The sequence below is a fragment of the Neomonachus schauinslandi genome, chromosome 2, assembly GCF_002201575.2.
Source record: "Neomonachus schauinslandi chromosome 2, ASM220157v2, whole genome shotgun sequence".
Classification (NCBI taxonomy): domain Eukaryota; kingdom Metazoa; phylum Chordata; class Mammalia; order Carnivora; family Phocidae; genus Neomonachus; species Neomonachus schauinslandi.
In genome coordinates, this window is record NC_058404.1 from 201,320,904 (window position 1) to 201,344,287 (window position 23,384).

At 58.0% G+C, this 23,384-nt stretch overlaps 1 protein-coding gene across 1 annotated transcript; it reads left to right on the forward strand.

Moving 5' to 3' along the window:
* The first annotated feature begins 2,467 nt into the window (after positions 1-2,467).
* LRPAP1 (LDL receptor related protein associated protein 1) lies at positions 2,468-14,950 on the forward strand. Its single transcript, XM_021677623.1, has 8 exons — positions 2,468-2,725; positions 6,600-6,744; positions 9,185-9,309; positions 10,319-10,439; positions 10,751-10,909; positions 11,887-11,969; positions 13,332-13,508; positions 14,632-14,950. The coding sequence occupies exons 1-8, from the start codon at positions 2,516-2,518 to the stop codon at positions 14,692-14,694; spliced, it is 1,083 nt and encodes a 360-aa protein (XP_021533298.1). The 5' UTR covers positions 2,468-2,515; the 3' UTR covers positions 14,695-14,950.
* Positions 14,951-23,384: the final 8,434 nt, after the last annotated feature.

Sequence of the window (23,384 nt, forward strand, 5' to 3'; positions counted from 1 at the left end):
AAGCTCCCAACTGTCTTTCTTTGTTTGTTTTTTAAAGATTTTATTTATTTATTTATTTGACAGAGAGAGACACAGCGAGGGAGGGAACACAAGCAGGGGGAGTGGGAGAGGGAGAAGCAGGTTTCCCGCAGAGCAGGGAGCCAGATGCGGGACTCTATCCCAGGATCCCGGGATCATGACCTGAGCCCATGGCAGACGCTCAACGCTCAACGGATGAGCCACCCAGGCGCCCAGCTCCCAACTGTCTTAATGTTATTGCTTTACTAGAGGGAAAAACAACCTTAACTTGACAATGGCAAGGCCTCCAGTATCCTGTGAGTCTTTAACATATGAAAATCCTTTTGAAAACCTCCCTTTTCCTTACCTCCCAAGTATATAATCAGCTCCAGACCCCACCCCACCAAACCTCACCTATAGTCCAAAACCACATCAATGTGATTGCTTCCAGGCAATAGAACATGAGCAAAGTGATACGATGCCCAGCTCTCCAACCACCTCTGCTGTGAGATCCTCAATGCTCTCTCCCCTTGTGCCGGTGGGAAGCAATCTTGGAAATTCTGTGTTGAAGATGGGGCGGCCCAGGTCCCTGTATCACAACCCAGAGGACAATTGCCTGTTGATCAGTCTTGAACAGGGAAAAGAATAAACATTGATCCTCTTGGGGTCTTTATGCATGCATTAGGTAACTAATAAACAGGATAGGTGCGTTAAATGATGTAGGAAAGATGTTAGGGTTCGAAACCAATGGCCAAGAAAGAATTCTTGAGACATCTTTAGTGCAAAATGGTGGTTTTATTAAAATTAAATTAATTTATTAAAAATATTATTATAATATTAAATATTTTACATTTATTTATTATTTTCCTGAGGGCAAGAAAAGCTGCACTGGGATCATGAGGAGTGGCCCATTAAGTTGGGAGAGGATTAGGGATAGTGAAAGTCTCTAAGGAATTTTGGAAGCAAGGTTTCCAGGACCTTGAGGGGGCTAGCTATTGTTGGGAAAAAGTCACTAATCACCATCAAATAAAACCAAGTCATGAGACCCTTCAGATGTATATCAGTGGGTCATACGCTTGGGGGATGATTGCCAACACGTATCTAGGAGATAGAGATAAAGAAAGTTTCCAAAGGAATTTTTATATGTTAAAAGTAGACTCACAGGATCCTGGGGGTCAGCCTGAGATTGCCCTAGCAAAGTATCAACATCAAGGCAGCTGAGCTCCTAGAGGAATGTCACTCTGCCTGTTTCAAGGACTTGTCAGCCCGTTTTAGGTAGTAAGGAAATTGAATTTTTCTTTTGCCTTTGTTCCCCACTTCATTAAATACTAACAGCTGGGCCCCTGGAACCTGTGCTCTAGGTAGACTGGAGTAATGGGACTGAAGTTAACCTTTGCCTGAAACAACTAAACAACCAGACAAAACACAAGAAACAATGGCTCTCAAGATCCTGGGGTCAGGCAGGAAGGAGGGCAAAGCCCTCCTCCATTCCAGGTACTTTAAACCCTCTGGACAACACAGGGCACAATTTTGAAGTAAGTACTGCTTCCTCCCAAGAGGCCCAGGTATTTTCCACCCCCTTCCTTTGTCCCCATCTTCCCTCCTACCCCAATGCCCCCTCTGCCAGGCACAATCGGCCGCCCCGGGAGGCCTTTCAGGTCACTCTTACCAGGTGGGTGCACCCTGTCTCTTCTGCCCCCAAACCCCTAGTTGGTGCCCCTACTGGACCATCTACCTCAAGCCACCTGAGGGCAGCGATCCATCAGCAGCTCGCTCCAGGGCATGGCCCAACCCCAACACGTCGCCCCCCGGGTTGAATTTTGGTGATTTACTAAAATCTAAGAGGGTGGGAATGAGGCAAGTGCGCAAGATCTCTAATACAAAAACAGCGCATGGAGAGGAAGTGTCGGGGATGCAGTTCAAAGACACTGTTGGGCTGCAGCCCACCCACCCCCCACCCCGCACCCCCGTCCTGGGGAAAAGCTTCCGTGGGGCGGGAGTGAGAAGGCCCAGACTCCCGGGCCCGCCCGGGACTCAGCCTGTCTTCCTCTGTCAAGGGAAGGAGTGCCTAGCGGGGGCCAGCCGCCCGCAACCCACAGCGACAAGGAAGTCTCCCTATCACCGCCGCTGACACAGGAAAAGGCCAGGGTTTCGGCCAGACCCTCCCGATTCCCGAACTGTTTACTTTTCCCACGGAGCGGGGGGGGACGTCGGGCCACCCCGGAGTCCGGAGTCCGGGTGGGGTCCTCACTCAACCTCGCAATCCCAAAGAGGGCAGCCCCAGCGCACTCTGCCCACCCGGAGGCCCCCGGGATCTCGAGGCCGCGGCGTGGTTGCCTAGGAAACGCGCACGTGCCTCCGCAGGGCTTCGCGGGCCTCGTAGTCCGCTGGCGGCCTCGCTTGGGCAGCCCGCTCGGGGAGGGACTACAACTCCCAGCAGGCCGCGCGGTGGGGGCGGGGCCCGGGGGCGGGGCCTCTTCGGCCTGAGGCGCGGGGTCTCGGCGGCCAGAGGAGGAAGATGGCGTCGCCGAAGCTCGGAGTGGGGTCGCGCGGGCTCCCGCAGCCGCAGCTCCTGGTGCTGCTGCTGCTGCTCGGGCCCTGGCCGGCGGCGGGCCACGGCGGCAAGTACTCGCGGGAGAAGAACGAGCCCGAGCTGCCGCCGAAGCGCGAGCCTGGCGGGGAGTTCCGCATGGAGAAGCTCAACCAGCTATGGGAGAAGGCCCAGCGGGTGAGCGGCTGCCAGGGCCTCCTGTGACCCCGGGGGCCGGGGGCGTCCCCGTCCCCTGTGACCGCGAGGGGGTGGGGTATCCCCTGTCTCCTGGGGCCGCGGGGCTCCGGGGCATCCTCTGTCTTCTGTGACCTCGGGGGCCGTGGGGTCCCGGGGCGTCCCTTGTCTCCTGTGACCCGGGGGGGGGGGGGGGGGTGCCGCGGGGCCGCGCGTCTTGTATCTCCAGGGTGATGGGGCCTGGGTCTTCTCTGTCTCGGGGTCACAGCGCAGGCTGGTGCTGTGATTCCCGCCTTGGTATGCAGATGCCACGGTTGGGGTTGGGGGTCCTTCCGGTCTTAGAGACCCGCCCCGGGGTCCCGGGAGCTGCTGCTGCATTATGCCGCTTGGTGTCTTGACTTTGTGTGAGATTATCGGGTTCCTGTTGGATAGAAGTGGTTAGGAGAGCTGTAGGCTGGGGACGGCAGCCAGGGCTACTTCTGCCTAGTCCTGTGGGTCTTGTGACATCTTCCAGTGTCGTAAGACTGCTGAGCAGGGGACAGGGACGGGGGGAGGGGCAGGGGAGACACAGGGGCTGTCCTGAGAGCTTTGGGGGTTGAGTGAAGCCGTCGCAGGACTTCTCAGTGGGTGCGCACTGCTCGTCTCTGGCCGGTGTTGCCCTGCTCAGGGTTGCCTTGTGTTCCGGTGTTCCGGTGGGGGACACAGGACAGGGGGCTGGGGGATACATCCTGAGCAGGCTCACAGCGCCAGTGCAGAGCTCTCACACACCCAGTTCTGTGGGCTCCAAGCTCCTGTCAGTTCTTACCCTGACCTTGTGATTAGAATGTGTTGAAGTGTTGTCCTCGGACGTGGGAGGGCCAGAAGAGGAGGGGAGATTGTGTTTCCCGTGTTTTCTGTACGCCGCGTTCCTCTGCTCCAGGTAGGATTTAGGAAGCGCAGGTCGGGGTCCCTGTCCTGTTCTGTCCTTGGCGCTGCTTCACCGTGTACCAGGAAGACTGCTCCCACGTGGGTGGCTCAGCCCCACGGTCTCCCAGGGGCTCTCTAGTGTCCACCTGGGGGCAGGCCTCCTTGAATTGTGCCCTGCACACGATCACTCTGCCCAGTGCAGAACCGTGGCTGGAGGCAGAGGCTTTGGACCCTGGTTCCCAGGGACTCTTTTACCACTTTATTGAGCTATGATTGGCATATAAAAACTGTACATATTTAATACATTCATCTTGGTGAGTTTGAAATGAAGTGCCCACCTGTGAAACCATCCATACCCAGTGTGCCGTCAACATAGCCCTTGTTTCTGATACGTGGCTTTCTTCCTGTGTGTTTGCTTGTCTCCGTTATTGATGATTTACCTAACTGTTTAATACTGAACAGATTCTGTTCTGTATTTGATCTCTACTAACTAGTTCTTCTCGTGTGAGGCATTAACGTTTAACTTGAAGTTAAGGAGAGTGAAGAAATCCAGAGAGGGAGTGCCAGGTGTTTGCCCGGGAGCTGCGTCTTTGCCTCCTTTTTGATGGCACACGACGGCCGCTGTGTCCAGCTGCCACAGGTGGCTGGCGTCCCCCACGCTGGACTCACCGGCCTCTGCATTTCAGAGGAAGGACTGATTTTTGTGCAGTGCAGCGTGTAATTCAGACCCCCAGAGGCTTCAGAATGAGAAGCAGTGACTCACAGGGGCTGCGACGGTAACAGACAGGTGGGCACCAGAGTCTGCAGCTCGTGGGCTCCTGGCTGGATGCTGGCATGCTGACTCCCCCCAGGGCCCTGGGGAAGTGGACAGATAAGAAAGTAAGAGGTGAGTGGGGACCTTTGCCTGAGGTCCTCAGATCTGTCCCCCAATGGTCGAACTAGCTGGCAGTCAGAGAACACTTAGGTCCTCTCCCCCATGCAGTCCCCAAGAGGGACACAGGAGCCAATGCAGTGTCACACTAACCACAGACGGCAGAGCTGGGAACTGGGCCTCCCTGTCCTTGGCTGTGGCTCTTGATGCAGACAGGCCCCAAGCTTACAGAGGAGAGACCCTGTGGATGCCTGGGCTTAAGTGTTGTGTCCTTGGCATCCTGGGTGGACTGCAGGTCTGCCCTTCCCAACCCCTCATCACCCGGTGCCCTATCTGCCCTTTCTGGGAAATCAGCATGCCCCAAACCACTGTCCAGTTCCTCCGCCCCGGGGAGTCCACAGGTCAGGTGAGGCTGCAGCCCCAGCCTCCCCAGACTCCTGGTAGTGCCCACAGGGGGCATCCAGATGACAGTGGGGCCTAGGACGGAGCTTAGGAGAGCAGGTGGGACTATGTCAGCCTGGGTGCCATTTGAGGAGCCTAAGGCGTCTAGGCGGGGGCACGCAAGAGGCTTTGAAAGGAAGGGTTTGGGGCTCAAGAGAGGTAGTAGGAGCTGGGATACTGTGGAGACAAACGCCTGCCCCAGGAGAGCCAGAGAGCCAGCAAAGGAGGGGGCAAACCCATGGAGCAGGATCGAAGAAACTTCTAGAGAATGAAAACAGTTTCCTGCCCTAGGCCCTGTCACTCATTTGGTGCTATCTTTTTACTCCTGAGGAACTTTCCCTGACTAGTTTTCAAGCTGGTGAAGGATGGGGCCCAGATTTTCTGGGCATCTCCTGAGAGGCCTAGCCGAAGCTGGTCAGGGTCACCACGATGATCCTTTTAGCCTAAAAAGTACATTGGCTGGGGCGCCTGGGTGGCTCAGTTGGTTAGGCGACTGCCTTCGGCTCAGGTCATGATCCTGGAGTCCCGGGATCGAGTCCCGCATCGGGCTCCCTGCTCGGCAGGGAGTCTGCTTCTCCCTCTGACCCTCCCCCCTCTCATGTGCTCTCTCTCTCATTCTCACTCTCTCAAATAAATAAATAAATCTTTATCTTTAAAAAAAAAAAAAAAAAAAAAGTACATTGGCCGCAGTCTCCCCACCCCCCGTGGTTGGCAAGGGGCTGCTCAATCTTGTAGCTTGTTCAGCAGCCCACCGCGGTATTGCTGGGTGCCCAGGGAGCCCCAGCAGGTACAGCCACGTGAAGACTGGTGGAATGTTCTGGTCCGAGGGACCAGCTTGAAGCACGTTTGTCCCGGTGGTCTGGGCTGAGCTGACACCAGTCAGTGGGAAGGGCAGGAGCAGGGGCCCAGTCTCCTCTCGGCCTCCCTGGGCCTCAGGCTGGCTCCCAGAGCCTTGGGCCACCCAACACAGGCGTAGGTCTCATTCCGGCCTGAAGCCGAGGCCCCTCCCCACCTCATCGTGGGCTGGGTCAGGGGGCAGAGACACCGCACTTAGAGCCTCTTGTCATTGTGTCATTAGCGAGTCCCTTGCCGATGAGGGCATTGTCAGGCAGGTTCACTGATCTTTTCTTAACGTGGAAGTTTGCCATAATTTAGTCCTCCATCCTCCAATCATCGTGGTTTATTTTTTATTGTACTTACATGATACGAGGAAAAGGTAATGGATTCCTCCCATGCTCAGCATTCATGTCCCTCCGTCGTCACACCCCAATACCCGGGGCCCCACGAATGTCCCTGGGGGGTCTTGGTGCAGCAGCCGGCCCTGTGGCCGTAGATGGCCTCAGCGAGAGGACCTGGCAGCCCGTGCTCAGGCCGCTGCTGGCCAGCAGCTCCTCACGGACGTGGCATTCCTAGATCATGCCCTGCCGTGGACCTCTTACAGTGAGGCTGGAGAGCGGGCTCCCTATAACCCTGCAGCGTGGCAGTCCCCTGAGGGTCTTGCCCGGGAACACGTGTGGGATTTTGCCTGGCCAGGACCCTGCGTCCCCCTGCCCATCTGTGGTATCTCCTGGTCACCCCCTCTCAGGGTTGCCGTCTCCCGGCGATGCTGTTGGTTCATCTTGGGACTGGTTGTCAGCATCCTCTGCTCTCGTTCCGTAGCTGCAGCTTTCTCCTGTGAAACTGTCCGAGCTCCATGCAGATCTGAAGATGCAAGAAAGGGATGAATTCGCCTGGAAAAAGCTGAAGGCCGAGGGTCTCGACGAAGATGGAGAGAAGCAGGCCAAAGTCACGCGCAGCCTCAGTGGTACCTGTCTTTCCTATTGAGCGCGGTGGGGGGCTGCGGTGGGGGCGGGAGGGGAGCAGGGCCGCCCCGCTGCAGCCCATGCCGTGGCTCACCTCCGAGGAGCGACCAGCCTTGGCCACAGCTGCTGGGCTGTTTTGCGAGGCTCTTGGCAGACTGTGGGGAGAGTCAGGACGGGTGCTGGGTTCAGTAACGCACAGCAGCTGAGGGCCCTGCAGCGACTTGGCCCAGGAGGGAGGCCGGGGCACCCAGTCTCCCGTGGGCACCTCGAAGAGACAGTAGGGATGTTCCCAGGGTCGGGAAGTTATGGGGAAGCAGATTTCAGATCATCTGTAATGAAAATAACTTCCTAACAGAGTGAAATGTGTTGAGATGGGAAGTAGTGAGCTGCTTGTTACTGTGGGTATTCAAGACAGAGCAACTGTCTGCCCAGCTGCCCATTATGCAAAAGACATGCATCCTCAGGACGGAGAGGTCTCTCGGGCCCCCCTTTTCCGCCTCCCTCCCGTGGCAGCGTCAGGCGCGGGGCAGGACTCCGAGCTCGCTGCCCGGACGCCCCCGTGCACTCCACCTCAGCTGCGTCTCGGGGAAGCTGCTCCCGCGCGGACGGGTCTTGCTGTCGTCCTGTAGCGAAGAGCGGCGAGTAGAAGTCACGTCCCCATCCCGCCTGCTGGCGCCCTGGCCTGCCACCCGCCCCGGCACGCGGGCACGCCCTCGCCAGTATGAGCCCGCTGTAGCTCCCCGCGGAGCCCGGCGTCGGGGCTCAAGTAGCCACGGCTCAGTGGCCACAGGTGTAGCCGGACCCAGAGTCCGCCCTGCAGCCCACCCACCGTGCCACACGCTCACGGGGCCAGACACTGGCTTCCTCGGACACGGCACCCCGTGGAGTGCGCGTTGTCTGTAGTCACAGGAGTCCCTGAGACGGAATGCTATACGTCCACTCAGGCCTCTTTGAGGCACTTGTCCCTAGGCACAGACAGGTGACAGAGCCTCAGAGAGGGTGAGCAACTTGTCCATAGTCACCACTTGAGCACAGCAGAGTTTGAATCTGGGCTTTTCTGACTCAGCTGGTGACGTCTTCCCAGCTCCCCTGCATCCCTTACCGTCAGACCTCATGAGACACCTACGTGTTGTTCAGGTCAAGTTGTGTATCTGCTTCTGGGGTGAGGACAAAGGTCTACTGCTGTTTCATATGGGCTCATTCTAGAATGATGAGACACATGCAAAACAGGACAAGATAGCAGAAGGCTCAGGTAGACAGAGATGCGGGATCATTGCACCCAGCTGGAATGTTTGGGGGCCACTCCAAAGGGCCAGGACAGGAGCCTGACCTGGAGATACCCCCGAGGAAAGAAGGCTCTGGAGGAACCCAGAATCCTTTGTATGTCGTCCTTTCTGGAAGGAACCGGCCCCCAGTGGATGGCCCGGGGCCAAGACCAAGGAGCATGAGGGCGTAGAGAGGTCAGCCAGCTCCCGTCTCCCTCCCTGGGGCACATTCTCCCTGAACTCGCACTGCCAGCCCGTATCCTCCTGGGCATGGCTTCCAGCCCGGTGTCTGAGTCCGGGTCCCAAGTGGAGCCATCTGTTTTCTGCTCGGTGGTGTGGGCGTCCTAGGTGCCAGGGTGACATGGCAGAAGACTCCAGAGACTGGGAAGCTGGAGCACCACAGCAGACCCTCTTGAGCACTTGTCCCTCACCAGGCAGCTGGCCGTCTCCTGGATGTGCCCTGTGCGCGCCCACATTCCCTCAGTCCCCCACCCCAGGACCATTGACAAGGCCGAGCCACACTGAGGGGACCACAAAGTGTGGGGTCAGACCAGAAAGGAGACGTGAAAGGGAGGACCCGGGTGTAACCAGGTCTGTCCTAGGCCAGGCAGCAGGGCGGTCCCCCGGCCATGCACCAGCACCGTGGGAAATAGGCCACATTGGGCCCACCTTGTCCGGGCCAGTTTTGATGGAGAAGCCTCTGTCTCAGGATGGGTCTGCTCTGCTGCCCAGGCCGGCCACCCTCACCCTGTCCACCACGGTGTCCCCCACGTGCACACCCAGGGAGTGCCGGGCCCAGTGTCCTCAGCGAGACTAGAAGAGGCTGGGCTTGCAGCTCTGTGGGGCTTCTTCTAGCTGGAGTGTTTGTTTCTGGCTCCGGTTCATGCTGAACCCAGACGGCTGGAATCCAGAGCCTTCCGCCTTCTAGGCTAGTGAACGCACCCTGAGACGAGTGTGACTGCCCTCTGAGGGCATCTGGTGCAGCAGCAGACTTGGAAGGCTGGGGCCAGGCAGAGCCCGATGAGCTAGTTATCCCTCCGCGCCCTTCTTGCTGCTCCTCCCCGGGCTCATACCCCTCCCCGTACTCGGACTGTTCGTGTGTCTGGAGTGCAGAGCCTGGGGGTCCCAGCAGGCAGTGGCCGGGACTGGAGTAACACCTCCTGTGTCTCTCCCCTAGTGATCCTGGCCAAGTACGGCCTGGACGGGAGGAAGGACGCCCGGGCCGTGAGCAGCAACTCCCTCAGTGACCCCACCGAGGAGGACAGCCTGGAGGACCCCAGGCTGGAAAAGCTGTGGCACAAGGTACTCCCCGGTGCTTCCCATGAGCCCCAAGGTGTGCACCCTAGCGTTGAGAGTTAAGGGGGGCTGCTAGGGGCTGCTTCTGCACAGGACCCTGTTTCCAGAGGGACTCTGGGGGCAAAGCTTTCCTCTTGGAACCATGAGGCTCTTCTTCTGTGGTCGTGGTCCCTCCCATGAGGCTTCCCTGCCTTCCCCGCCCTCTCAGAGAAGGAATTCTGTGTGGCATGGAGCTGAGCCTCGAATGACCAGAATGGGCTGGACGATCTGTAAACAGCCAGGCTAGTGGTGGCCCGTGTGTTGTATGGTGTCCACTTAGTTTTGGGTCGGAGCTGTCTGGTTCAGAAAGGTGTGCTCAGAGTGCGGGCTGGGTGTGTGGGGGCTGGCCTCGCAGCATCTGGTCTCCTGTGGGGTGCAAACCTCAGGTGGGTGCAGGCAGTCTGTGGGACCAGGTGGTGGCTTGAGCTGGCTGCGGTGTCACTCACTCCACAGCCCCTGATCCCCCAGCTCCTGTCCAGGTTCTGTCTGGACCACACTGAGTAGGGCCGAGAATCAGAATTCTCGCACCAGCCCATCGTCCTTTGTCCAAGGGGTGGGGCTGGAGCAGGAGGGAGGGCGGGTCCACTGTGGAGGGGACCCTGTGGCCAACAGGCTGAGTCCCGGACCTGCGTTCTTCGTGAGTCCGCGCACGGCCCCGCAGGGCAGGTGGATGACCACGTGGTGACTGGCTTGAGGTCCCTCCCAGGAGGGGATGCTGCCCCGCCCTGTTGGGGATCCTGCTGTTCCCACACTTTGATGGCTGTCACCTCTCCATGGAGCCTGGCGACAGGTCCTGCTACGGCCCCTAGTTAAAGGGTCATCAAGGCGACAGTGCACTGAGCGTTTCCCGCAGGAGCGAGGGTCCTGCCTGATCTGAGGGGATGCTCAGCAGTGGCCCCCGTGGAGTCACGGCAAGCGGCCTGGAGGGGGTCACCCTGGGGCGTGGGCAGGCTCGCAGTGTGTTCACTCCTCCCAGGCGAAGACCTCGGGGAAGTTCTCCAGCGAGGAGCTGGACAAGCTGCGGCGGGAGTTCGAGCACCACAGGGAGAAAGTGCGCGAGTACAACGTCCTGCTGGAGACACTGAGCAGGACCGAAGGTGCCCCCGCCCCGCCCTCCTGCAGGTGGCCCCGGGGGGGGGTGCCCTCCCTCCGTGTCCTCCCAGTTTCTGATTGGGACTCCCCTGTGGGGGCTCATGGGGGCGCCTCTGACAACACGAGCGTGCTGGTCAGATGCTGTGACGTGGGTCACGTCCCCACACAGACACGGATGCCACCCCAACCCGTGGTCTTGCCCTCAGGAAGTCAGCAAAGCGGGAGGTGGGGTGCAGGGTCACTGGGGTCGGCCCGGGGCGTTTCCGCTCCAGCAGGGGCATCCCTGGCAGCGGCTCACGGCGCCTGTTGGGCACAGAAATCCAGGAGAACGTCATCAGCCCCTTTGACGTGAGCCGCGTCAAGGAGGACGTGCTGCACAGCAAGCATGCAGAGCTCAAGGACCGGCTGCGGGGCATCAACCAGGGCTACGACCGCCTGCGCAAAGTCAGCCACCGGGGCTACGACGCCGAGGCCGGTGAGCACCCGCGTTTGGGCATCACAGCCGTGCGTCCCACGCCATCCCGTGGCGGGCCGCTGTCTGCTCCGCTCCCACCCTGGGCCCCGTGCTAGAGCCGTGTTCAGGAGCTTTCTCTGCCAGGCTGCCCTCTCCCTCTGGCTTCTTACCCGTTCACGTGTTCTCCGCCTGGGCTTACGGAGCGTGGATGCGGCAGGTGCTTCTGCACCTGGGGATGCGGCAGATCAGGAGACATGGTGCTGGGGCTGCCCGCTGCGCCGCTGCCCCTCCCCACCTGAACCACCCCCTTCCAGGAGCCACACCCAGCCAGCTCCTCAGTTTCTCCCGTGGTCTGCCGAGTCCTTCCGGAACACTCTCCACGAGCCTTTGGAGGGCCCTGGGCAGGAAGGGGACAGCTGAGAGAGGAGGTGTTGGAGCTGGGAGCTAGTGGCATGCCCGCGGGTGGGCAGCTCCGACCAGCTCCCTCTCTCCTCCAGGGACGGAGAGGTGGGTGGCCCAGGTGGGCACCCATCACCCATGTCCGCTCAGGAGTGCTGGCTCAGGTCAAGGGGTCCTTTCCATGTGGTTGGTTTTGCTCTGGAGCCAGAAGGACGGGCAGTGGCCTAAGCTTCAGCCCGGAACTGTGGTAGATTGGCAGTCCTGGCCCAGAGGCCCCAGGGAACCCCGCCATCCCGACTCCCACCGCCCCTCCCCCACTGAGGTGGCTCTACAGTGGGCCCCTCCCTCTCAGGTGCGGGCCAGTGAGCGTGTCGCCGAGGCCAGGTTCCAGCGGGGCCCTGAGCCACACACTGAACGTGCACGAGAACAACACTGTTCGCTTCCAGACGGCACTAGACAGCTGAACGCGTGCGTGCGAGCACACAGCACGTATCCGTGTGTGTGCGTCCCGACGCTCACACTCTCAGTGTCGTCAGGGCCCCTGGGCATCATGGGACGCCGCCACACAGTCACTGGGACTGTTTCCGCTTTTCTGCCAGAGTTCGAGGAACCCCGAGTGATCGATCTGTGGGACCTGGCCAAGTCCTCCAACTTCACTGAGAAGGAGCTGGAGTCCTTCCGGGTAAGGAGGGTGCTGGCTGACACTGGCTCACGTTATTTGGCAACATCTCTTCTGTTGAACTTGGTACTAACTTGGGAAAGACTGAACCGCAGTGTGAGTGGCAGACCAGCGTGTTCACGGGCCTCTTTCCCTGCGCCCTGCATCCCTCTGCCGTGCTGGTGGGCAGCCATGGGGGACTGCCGTGCTCGCGTCTCTGTGGACGGGGCTGGCCTCCGGTGAAGGGAGGGCCTGGCTCCAGCTCCGGGTGTGTGGGCTGTGAGGACGGAGGGCTGGTGCAGAAGCACGCGGGTCGAGAACAGCGGACCCCGCGTGGGGCTCTGGCAACAGGCCTGGAGGGAAGGGCCTTTGAGTTGCCGGAGTGTTGCCTCAGGGGGTCGTGCTGTCACCAGGCTGCTGCAGGCCAGGGGGTCAGGGATCAGAAGGGTGTGGGCGGGAGGCTGCCGTCGGCTAGGACAGGAGCCCGGCATGGGGGCTCTAGCTGGGGCCTGGGGAGCGAGACGTCATTCTGCCATGTGGGTCCCGGAGGCCACTGCGGAGCTCACGCACGGTGGTTGGGCCCACGGTCATGGGGGCAGGGAGGGTGGAAGGGGGACAGCCCGTGTGGTGGAGGGACGCGGCCCCTGAGGAGTCACCGGCAGGTGGGAGAAGCAGGGCCACAGGGCAGGAGACAGCAGCAGGGACGACAGTGGTGTCCAGCAAAGGTCCCCGTATCAGCGTCTGTCTGGAGCGCAGCCCAGTTCACAGGGATGTGTGTTGTCGGCCCTCGTGGCCCCTGGGCAGCCCACTTAGCCCCGCTCTGGAGGTCTGGAGGAGGTCACAGCTCAGCCAAGACCAGGATGCGGGGGCCCGGCCAGCGAGACCGACCCGAGACCACCATGCAGGCAGGAGGGGGGTGGGAAGGGCAGTGCCGCAGAGCCTCCCCGAGGTGGTGGCTGCTGCAGGTGGGACAGAAGGCCGTGGGGACGGCGGAGAGCACAGTGCAGCGCAGCCGTGGCTGAGGCCCCAGCCCAGGTGTCAGGCTGGACGTGGGCTCAGAGCGAGAGGGAAGCAGGTTCACCGAGGGGCGGGGGCGCGGCAGGCTGGGTGCCAGGCATGGAGCTGTCCTGCTGTGGCAGAATTTCTGGCGGGGAGGGGCGCGCTCCTTCCACATGCGCTGCTGCATGACGGGGGCAGCAGGGATGGCGCCCTGGAGCTGTCCCGGACGAGTCGTATGGTGAGGGCCGAGGGGCGTGCGCCCTGTCGCCCAGCCCCAGGTGTGCGGCGGCCACCCGTGTCCTGAGGGGATGGGGAGGTTTGCTGGGGACCCCGGAGTGGCACAAAGAGGCCGATGGGGGACGTTGGGCTGTTGAAACATTATTCTAGGAGGAGCTTAAGCACTTTGAAGCCAAAATTGAAAAACACAACCACTACCGGAAGCAGCTGGAAATCTCTCACCAGAAACTGAAACATGTGGAGAGCCTCGGGGACCGGGAGCACGTGAGCCGGAACAAGGAGAAGTACGCCGTGCTGGAGGAGAAGACCAAGGAGCTGGGCTACAAGGTGCGCGCAGCCCTGCGTGTGCGCCGGTCCCCGCTGTGCGGACGGCAGGTGGCCGTCTGGCCTGGTGGCGCCTGGTCCGCTCCCACGGGGGCCGGGCCATCCCCTCCGGGCCTGTTCAGAGCTGCGGGACAGCTGTGCCCCCAGCTTGTGCCCTCAGCCCGTGACCCCGCTCGGGGTGCGTGAGGGAGCAGCTGTGACACGTCCGCGTGTGCACAGAACGACGGTCCCGAGTCCTGTGCGGTGTGCGTGGAGGCCACGTTTCCCCTCATGCGAATGCAGACCATCCCAGGGCGGCGGCAGGGGGCCGAGCAGAGTGGGGTCACTCCAGGGCTGGTGAGGTCGTTCGCGGTGACCCGCAATTCAGGGGCACATACAGGCACAGAAGTCGGGCTCTTCCTGCAGAAGGTTCGGGGTCGGACCGTGCGGGGGGGAAGAAGCGGTCGGGCAGCGTGGACGCTGTGAGGGGCTGGTGGTAGGGGCGGAAGGACGCACAGAACAATCTGGAAACATGAGGTGGGTCGTCTCTAGAGGGAGCAGGGGAGGAGGGACCCTCTTGTGCATCTGACTCTGGAGCCACAGGGATGGGCTAGCCATTCAAACACCCAAACCTAAAGTGACACGAGGCCAAAGGGCCACAGAGGGGGGGCGCGTGGGTCCGTGCCCGGCTGGCAGCCTGTCGGGGAGAAGGCAGGCACCCCGCACGGGAGGCCGGCTCCAGAGTGATGCCGCGGGCTGGGTACTTGCAGAGGGGAGTCCGGCTGTGCCGGAGAAGGGGCGGGCGTGGGGTGCTCTCTGCCTCACTGCCCTGGTGGGAGCGCGGGTTCAGCAGACGCTGGCCTCTGTCGGGGCAGGGAGGAGGGCAGCCAGGTGGCATCTCTGTTCCTCGCCTTTGCGGAAACGGCCCTGCGTCCTCTGTCCGCGCGTCCTCTGCCCCGCGCGGTTGGTTTCTAGCGGGCGCTCGTGTTCTAGTTGGCGTGGAGCTACTTTTGTGATTGATCCCTGTTTCCTGGTGGCGAACTTGCAAATAAGAAAAGCGAGGAGCTCAGGAGTTTTCCTCCTAAGGCCGTGTGTATCGTGATGTTGGGCAGGTGGCGGCTGGGTTGACGCTGTGCCTTGTTTTCAGGTGAAGAAGCATTTACAGGACCTGTCGGGCCGCATCTCCAGAGCTCGCCACAACGAACTCTGAGGCCGCAGGAGCCCGCCGGAAGAAGAAGGAAGAAGCAGGGCGCCGGGGGTCTGCCTCAGCACGGCCCAGGGGCTTGGGGCGGCGCTGGGCACAAACAGGACCTTGGGGGAGGCGTGGCGGGGACCGGCCAGGCATCCTTGACGCGGAAGAACCGCTCCGACCCCCCGGGGGCCCGACGAGCGGAGCGTCAGACGTGCGTGAATCTGCCGCTGCAACGCTGTGTCTTTAAAAACACGTCTCACGGTCTAAATCGTCAGTGGTCCGACCTGTCACTCAGCGGTCTCTGCGTCTGCGTCTTGCTCCTCTTCCACCCCTGCACCCCACTCCCCGTCTTCTCTGCTGCGTGACACAGCGGGGGAGCCGAGGGCCTCCCAGGGCCACAGTCCCCCGGGTTTGACCCGCGAGAGCAGGGAGGAGGTGAACTTGGGGGGCAGGGGTGACCTCTGGCACAGGCCTGGGGCGGGCTCACAGTGGCCCCACTGGCGTCTCCCTGCCCACCTGAGGTTGGGCCCGGAGGTCTCCATGTCCAGCGAAGGTGGCTGATTGTCTCACTGAGGTGTGACAGCTCCACGGGGACCCTTCTCTGACTTCACCGTAGGCGGTCCATGTGGGGGTCTGACACAGTTCCCAGGTTTGAACCTGGAAGAGGCTTGACCCCAGCGCTGCACTCGGCATCGACCACATCCCGGCCTCGGCTGGCATGTTGGGATCCACCAGACAGCTTTCCCATGAGCCATTATTCTAAGAATCAAGTCCAAGGGGGCTTGTGCTAGGACTTCGCGTGTCAGGATGCGCTGAAACCAAGCCGGGAGGTGGCCCCCCTCCTCCCTGGGCCACTGGGCATGGGCGGGCCTTCCTGCCGTGCTCCCGAGGCGTCCACGTACGTCATGCCTGCCACTGACCGGGCGGCTGGTGTGTCCCTCGCAGCAGGCCCTAGTGCGCATGGCTGTGGCCCAGCCTGATGGGCGGGGCAGCATGACGACAGCTTGGGTGGAGGCCGAGGACCAGAAAAGGGCTCGTTGCCCGGCTTCCACAGAGCTGCCTGTGGGGCTCCGAGCTCCAGCCGTGCACTCATGTTCTGAGTGCCCCTGTGTGGGGTGCAAGGCCTGGGAGGAGGTCAGGCCCAGGACAGGGAGGCAAACAAAAGCAGACACTTGACTCAGTTTACCATTTCAGGAACTGACAACTAGAGGGAGCTCTTGGCCTCCAGACATACCAGAGAACCAGACGGGTCTTCATGATTTGTCATTGCCTCTGCCTCTGGAGACAGCAGGTACCGTGGCAGGCCCCCAAGCCAGAGGCCAGTGGCCACACTGCTTTTAGATTCCAGGTGATCGCTGTGAAGGGAAACACGGATTCATAAAAGGGCACAAGACGCCCATGGCTCAGTGAGTCCTCCCGAGCAAGTACTCTGGAGCCCACCCCCAGGTCAACAAGTAGAGGTTACCCAGATCCTAGGATACCCCCACGCTCCCCTCTCCTATAGCTGACCACTCGGCTTGTGTCCCCCCCAAGCTCATATACTAGAACCCAGTTCCCATGGTGAGGGTGTCAGCATTGGGACTTTCGGGTAATTAGATCATGAGGATGGAGCCCTCAAATAGGATCAGCGTCCTAAGAAAAGTCCCCAGAAAGATCCCTGGCCCGCAGGGAGCAACAAGTCCATGTCTGCGTACCGGGAAGCAGGCCCCCGCCAGACCGAATCTGTGGGCACAGTGATTGCTTCCGGCCCCCCCAGTCTGAACTATTAATGCCGCCTCAACGGACCCCGACAGACCCACGTTCTTGATGAGTCAGGTTGGATTTCCCTGTTAGGAAATTACAGCGACCAGGTGGGTGTGTCGGGGTGGGGCGTCTGCTTCTAGGCCCTTCGTTGGTGAGACTCAGCCACGTTGTCTAGCGGACCCGTGCGCCTCTTCAGTGCCCGGTGCCGTCCCATTGTATGAAGGTACGACGTTTCAGAGCTGTATCCGATGTTGGGTAAGAACACGGCTGGGAGTGCCGTGGTGAAGGGTCCTATGTGTGCACGCTCGCGCGTGCGCGCACACGGCTCCCAGGAGTCACAGAGACGGTCCTACGGAACGCACGTTCATTCCGACACAGGACGGTCCCGACTGGTTTCACGGAGGGCCTGCATCTGCCGCCAACCCGCAGGATGGCACGAGGGCCCTCGGTCTCCGGTCTGTAGTCATCGATGTTCCGGCTGCGGGTTCGCGGTCTCCAGCCGTGGAGTTGCTCGACTCCCAGGTTTGGGGCGACTGAGCGGTGAGGAGGGAGTGCTCACAGAGGCACGGGTGCTCGGTGTTGTGCTCCGCATGTGCTGACGGCCGTGGGTGCCCGAATGGCTGTCCCCAGAGCAAGCCGTCCACCTGCCAGGCCGCCGCCGGCTTTTCTCACCACAGCTCACTTGTGCCTGTCCATGCATTTCACACGCAAGGGATCGGGCCATGAAGATGTGTTCGCGTGTCTGGCGTTTTCCACTCGGCATCTGTGTGTTAAGTCCAGCCATGGCGTGTACTTGCAACGGACTCGGTTCATTGCTGAAGGGCGTCCTCGTGCGGGGATGTCACCTGTGGTGAATCCTGCTTCCTGACCGACGCCCACTTGTTTCCTTGTGTTCTGGCACCATTTTTCATACAGACCTTTTCCTCTGTTACTTGGTTCGGTGCCTTTGTCAAAACTCAGGTGAGCGTACAAGTGTGGCTCTGTATCTAGACTATTCTACGCTCTCACTGTCTTGATTACAGTAGCTTTAAAATAAAGCTTGGAATCGGGTGGTATGCATTTTCCTCTTCTTTTTAAAGATTCATTGCAAGCATTTTGCATTTCCATATATATCTTAGAATCAGCTTCTCATTTTTTATAAAAACGACTAGAATTTTGACAGGGATCGCCTTAACTATGTAGCTCACTTTGAGGAGAATCGACATCTTAGTATCGAGTCTTGTGAGCCTTTCTCGTCTGTACCCGCTTGTTTAGCCCGTCTTGCATCTCTCTGTACACAGAGCCTGCATGTTTTCACGAGGTTCATTCCTAGGTGTTTGATGTTTTATGCTATTGGCACTCATATGTTTCATCGTGCAGTTGCTTTCACATGCTGACCTTACGTCCAGTGCCCCAGATCCCGGCTTATCTGCACGCTTGCTCATGTCCCCTGCCAGACGGCAGTCTCGCTTCTCCTCCCTCGAGTGCTGTGCCTTCTCCATGCACACTGGCCGGCCTGTCCAGCCCAGTGTTGAGCAGCAGGGCAGAGGGGGGCGTCCCTCTCTTCCAGCCTTCATGGAACACATTCAGTCTTCCAGTTAAGTGTCACATGAGCTATGATGGAGTTTTATGGATGCTTTTATAGATTGCAGGGGGGTCTATCCCAGCTTGCTAGGAGTTTTTTGTGAATGAGTATTGAAAGTTGTCAAGTGCTTTTCGAGCATCTATTGAGATGATCGTAAAGGTTTGCTTCTTGATTGAGTTACTGTGGTGAACCTCGATGATTTCCAAATGCTGAAATAACCTGCATTCCCGGATGGACCCCACTGGCCATGAAGACAGTCCTTCCTCTGCACAGCTGGATTAGCTTTGCTGATGCTTGCCTAAGGATGTTTGTTTATACCCCTCTGAGGGACACTGGCCCGTGGTTCTTGTTGTCCTCACATGTAGTCTGTCCCGTTTGGTATCACATTGGACTGAGATGAGCTGGAAGTGCCCCTTGCTAGGCTCTGCTGTGGTGTGTGTGGACTTGGCCTTTTTTCTTCCTTAGTGTGCAGCAGCCTTTGTGGGCGGACCACCTAGGCCGGAAGTGCTCCTCATGCTAGAGTTTTGTCAGTTTTTAAAACTAGATACAAGGCTGTTTGGATTTTCTAATACTTCTTGTGTCTTTTTTTTTTTTTAAGATTTTATTTATTTATTTGACAGAGAGAGAGAGACATAGCAAGAGAGGAAACACAAGCAGGGGGAGAGGGAGAAGCAGTCTTCCCAATGAACAGGGAGCCCAATGCGGGCCTGAGCCAAAGGCAGACGCTTAACGACTGAGCCACCCAGGGGCCCCTCTTGTGTCTTTATATGTTTGTCAAGGAATTGTATCTGAGTTGTTAAAACAATTGGTGTAAAGTGTTCTCTTCTTAATGTCTGTCAGATCTGTGGTGATGCCCCCTTTTTGTTCCTGGTGTTGGTAACTGCTGCTCCCCTTTTCCCCCCAGTCAGTCTAGCTTAGGCTCTGTCGAGTTTTAGACCTTTTCCCCCAGAACCAGCTTCAGCTTCACTGATTTCCCTCTGTTGTTCGCTAGTTTTCTTTCATTGGCTTTTACTCTCTGTTTCCTTTCTTGTCTCATTTTTGTTTAATTTGCTGCCGCTCTGCCAGCTTCTCACCACAGAAGCTCGGGTCACTAATGAAGAACACAGATGGATGGACTACACAGTCAGCAAGCATGATCTGTTCATGCCCTTTAGAGAAAACATGTTCTTAATACATACAGAACATTTTAAAAGCTGACTGGCCCAGGGCACAAAGCAAATTCCAGTAACTCAGCAGCAAGGTTAGATGATACGGATCACATTCTTTAACCTTACTGCAAACAAGGAGGGACTCGGTAATGAAAAGACAACTAAAATAAGTATATTCAGGAACTTTAGGGGCGCCTGGGTGGCTCAGTCTGTTAAGCGTCTGCCTTCAGCTCAGGTCATGATCCTGGGCTCCTCGCTCAGTGGAGGGTCTGCTGCTCCCTCTGCTTCTCCTCTGCCCCTCCCCCAGCTCATGTTCTCTTTCACTCACTCTTTCAAATAAATAAAATCTTTTTGTAAAAAAAGTATATTCAGGAACTTTAAAAATACACATGGACCAAAGAAGAAATGACATTAGAAGTTAGAAAATACTTTTAATTGAATGCTAGTGGAAATACTACACACCAGTTTTGGGGGCTGTGGTCAGGGGGAGCTTCTGGGGGAAATGTGCAACCACAGATGCACTCGACAGGAAAGAACAAGGGGTTTCCGACTCCAGGGATTAACTCACTTAAAGGAGCCCCTGCACTGGGGATTACACCCCTCTCCTGAAGAGCAGTGGAAATCTGAGCCTGCGAAGGTATGACCAAAGGCAAAAGGGACCACAGGAGCCCAGGAAGGCTGTGCAGTGTGAGACTGCGCATTACCCCAAGAACATGGCCATCCAGGCACCCTGGGTTCAGGGCCACAGGCTGGTATAAGGTGGGTGTCTAAAGGGAGAGCCTCCCTATGAACCTGGACCCCTTCCCCTGCCCCAGGAAAGGGGGTCTGGCTGGCTCCTGGCAGAGAGGGTGGAGACAAGAGGGCCAGCCCCCATAACTTGGCCCTGGGCCTCAGGCCACAAACAGTGGTTCTGGTGCTTCTGGATTGGCAGAAGTGAAAGACCCCTCTCTGGAAGAAATTGTCATCCTTCTCAAACAAACCCAAGCATAAATGTTCACAAACTGACTTTGAAAATAACCAGGCACAGAAGACAGCAAGACCCCATGAGTGAGAACGCAGGGGTCACAGCTCAAGCAGCCCCACGAAGACACGAGAGATCAGAGGGACCAGTGACGACTGTAACACATGATAGAGCAGTCCCGCTCAGTGTTTACAGAATACAGGACAAACTCAAAAAACAGTTTCCAAGAACAGGAAGCAAGAGAATCACGTAACAGATTCAAAGAACCAAACAGAACCTCTAAATTCTGGAGGAAAGAACTAGAAACTTCTAGTTTGAGGAGAGAAATTCTCTTCGATAAATGGAGTTGGAGCAACTTGTTAGGTTTGGGGGGAAAGTGGACCTCACACCACATTCAAAAAGTAATTTACAGTGATTCATAGACCTACATGTGAAAGCTAAAATTGTAAAGCTTCTAGAAAACAGGAGAGCATCTTTCTGACCAGAGGGTAGACAGAGACATCTAAAACAGGCCACAAAAGGCTCCAACCATCAATGATAGAGGAACAAAGATTGCATTTCCTCAAAATCAGAAACTTCTCGTCAAGATGTATCATTAAGAAAGTAAACCAACCAACCGGAGAATGAGGAGCGGTCACAAAGCCTGCGTCTGAGACAAGGCTCAGACCCAAAATTCTAAAACCCAGGCTTCTAATAGACACGGGAATTAAACAGGCCTTTCACTGAAGAAGGCCTCCAAATGGCCAATGAGCACATGAGAAGGTGCTCAGCATCATTAGTCATCAGAAAAATGCAAATGACTATAATGAGCCGGCACTCCACACCCATGAGGATGATTCGAAATAGGCCCCTACCAAGGGTTGGCTGAGGATGGGCACGTACTGGAACGCTCCTGTTGCTGGGGGAATGTGCAAAATGGTAAAGCCGCTGTGCAAAATGTCGGCAGTTTCTTTGTAAACATTTGCTCACCTGTGCCCTGCAGTTCCTCCTCTGATCACACGTGTTTCCAGGGGAGTGGAGGGTGTGTGGCCACAGAAGGCCCAACACAAGAAAACTGTCCAATCCATGTTCAGCTTCATCTCATTCACAACCAGAAACAAGCTAAATGTTCACTCACAGAACAGACAAAAAATCCTGGTATGTTTGTGTAATGGAATGGGTGCAGAGTCATCTGCATTGTTGGAGAATCTCAACATTCTGAGCCAAAGAAGCGAACTGTAAAAGAGACAGAATTAGTTGCTAGGGATGGCGATCAAAACAGTGGTCCCCTGGCACATGGGCGTTGCCTCCAAAGGGCTGGAAGGAAAGTCTGTGATGGGCAATGCCCTCTGCTCGTGGACAGTGGTGACATGGGTCATCCATGTGTGAAAGCGTGTCAAGCCATGCACATAAGGTTTGTGTGGCTTTCTGTTTGTAAGTAAGAAACTCCTCCGAGAGATAAAAGCGCGTCCGAGCAAGGACGGGGCGCCGTAAGAAGCCGCAACGAGCTCGGGAATGAACGTCTGATGGCAGAAGTGCAACCCCCGAAGACTAAGACATCAACGTGGAGGAAATCACACAAGGAACCACAAGAAGAAAGGGAAAATCATACACGAACTCCAAGGGCAAGCTGGTGGTTCGGCGGTCGGAGCAGGACCCAGGAGAGGCCAGAGAGGAGACGTCAAAATGTCCAAGAAAAGCCCCTGCAAGTGAAGAGCAACTTCACAGAACAAAAGGCCCCGGTAAGAGACGAAAGTAATAACTACAAGATTTAAAGGCGATGGAGGCAGAGACCGGGTTCCAAGTGTCGCAGGAAGAGAGGTCGGGACTCAGAATCAAGAATGGCGCGGGATGGGGCACCTGGGTGGCGCAGTCCCTGAAGCGTCTAGGCTGATATTCCAGAATTCAGACACTCAATCCAACCCCGTCTCCAGGGGCCCCCGGCCTCCAGCTGTGTGTGCAGTGCGGCCGCCCAAGGAGGGCCCCTGGGGGCAGAGGCGGAGGTAGGGAAGGGCGGTGGTGCAGGGTAGGTTGCAGGGGTCCTGGCCGGGGCACCTCTTACCTCTCGGCAAAGGCGGGGAGCCCTTCCTGGGCGCAAGTCGAGGGCCGGGTGAAACTGGTAACCGAAGCATTAGTAGGACTGATCCCAGCTGCAACCTGTCACCCAGACCTTTTCCTTCACCTTCACATTTCCCCGATTTCCCCGACTCCCCTTTGAGGAGGCGGATGTGAGGCTTGCCCCCTGCCCCCACCCCCTTCCCCCTCCGCACCCCCTTCCCCCTACCCCCGTCTCCTCCTCTGGCTGCCCCTTGAATAAACCCTTTTCTTGCTGCAAACTCCATGTCTCTGCTGCGCATCAGGCAGGTGGAACTTGTGTTCCGTTCCACAGGGTCCCTAAAACCTTCCTCCACAGCCACACCGTGCCACGTGGCCGTCCCCTTGTGGCAGCTGTAACAGCTCTGCCCAACGGCCCCCATGTGGCGCTGTGCCGCCCTTCCCAGCTCTGGAGGAAGGACAGGGGGCTGTCCCGCACTGCCTGGGTGGCTGCCACAGCTGACTACAGCTGGCCGAGCCCAGCGCCCCCGGGGCCTCCTGCGCTGGAGGGGGCCGCCCTCCACGGCCAAAGCACCAGATGCTTGTGGTGGCCTGGGCCAGGCCTGCTGAGCCCCTCAGGGAGCTATTCTTCATGAACGCCTAATACGTCCGGAACCCTGTTTCAGCCTTACAAAAACACAGCAGCCTTATTTCATTTTGAAAACAAGAGACCCCAGATGCCAGCCGCTCAAGGTTACTGGTAAGGCCCAGAACCCCAAGTTGCCTATCCAGAGTTGGTGTGCATGGACATCTGAGCCCCCTCCCACCCAGAGGGCAACCGCTCACTACTGGAACCCTGGACTGGGGTGTGCAGCCCATGCTTTGCTCCCCCCTTGTAATTTAAAAGGGAAGTCTGACTACCCCAGAATCTTGTCCAGGGCATGCTAGTGGGGGCCTTTTAGGCTTAGAATCTGACTTGCTTGCAGGATCAACCCTGAGGCCTTTGCATCCCAGAGGCTCAGGACTGGGCCTACTTCTGCCTTGCCTTGCAAGCTTCCCCAATAGTCAGGTGTCAGCTCAGAAGATGAGGCAAGGAAAAGGGTGCTGGTGCTCTGAAACCCATCAACCTGAGGGATCTCAGCTGAGGAGGAGAACATGAGTGTCAACCACTTACAGTAGCCTCAGACTCACTGGGTCCTTAGTGGATCGGGGTGGGGTGGGAGAGGGATGTGGATGGATGGTGGATGGATGGTGGATGGATGATGGGTGGTGGATGGTT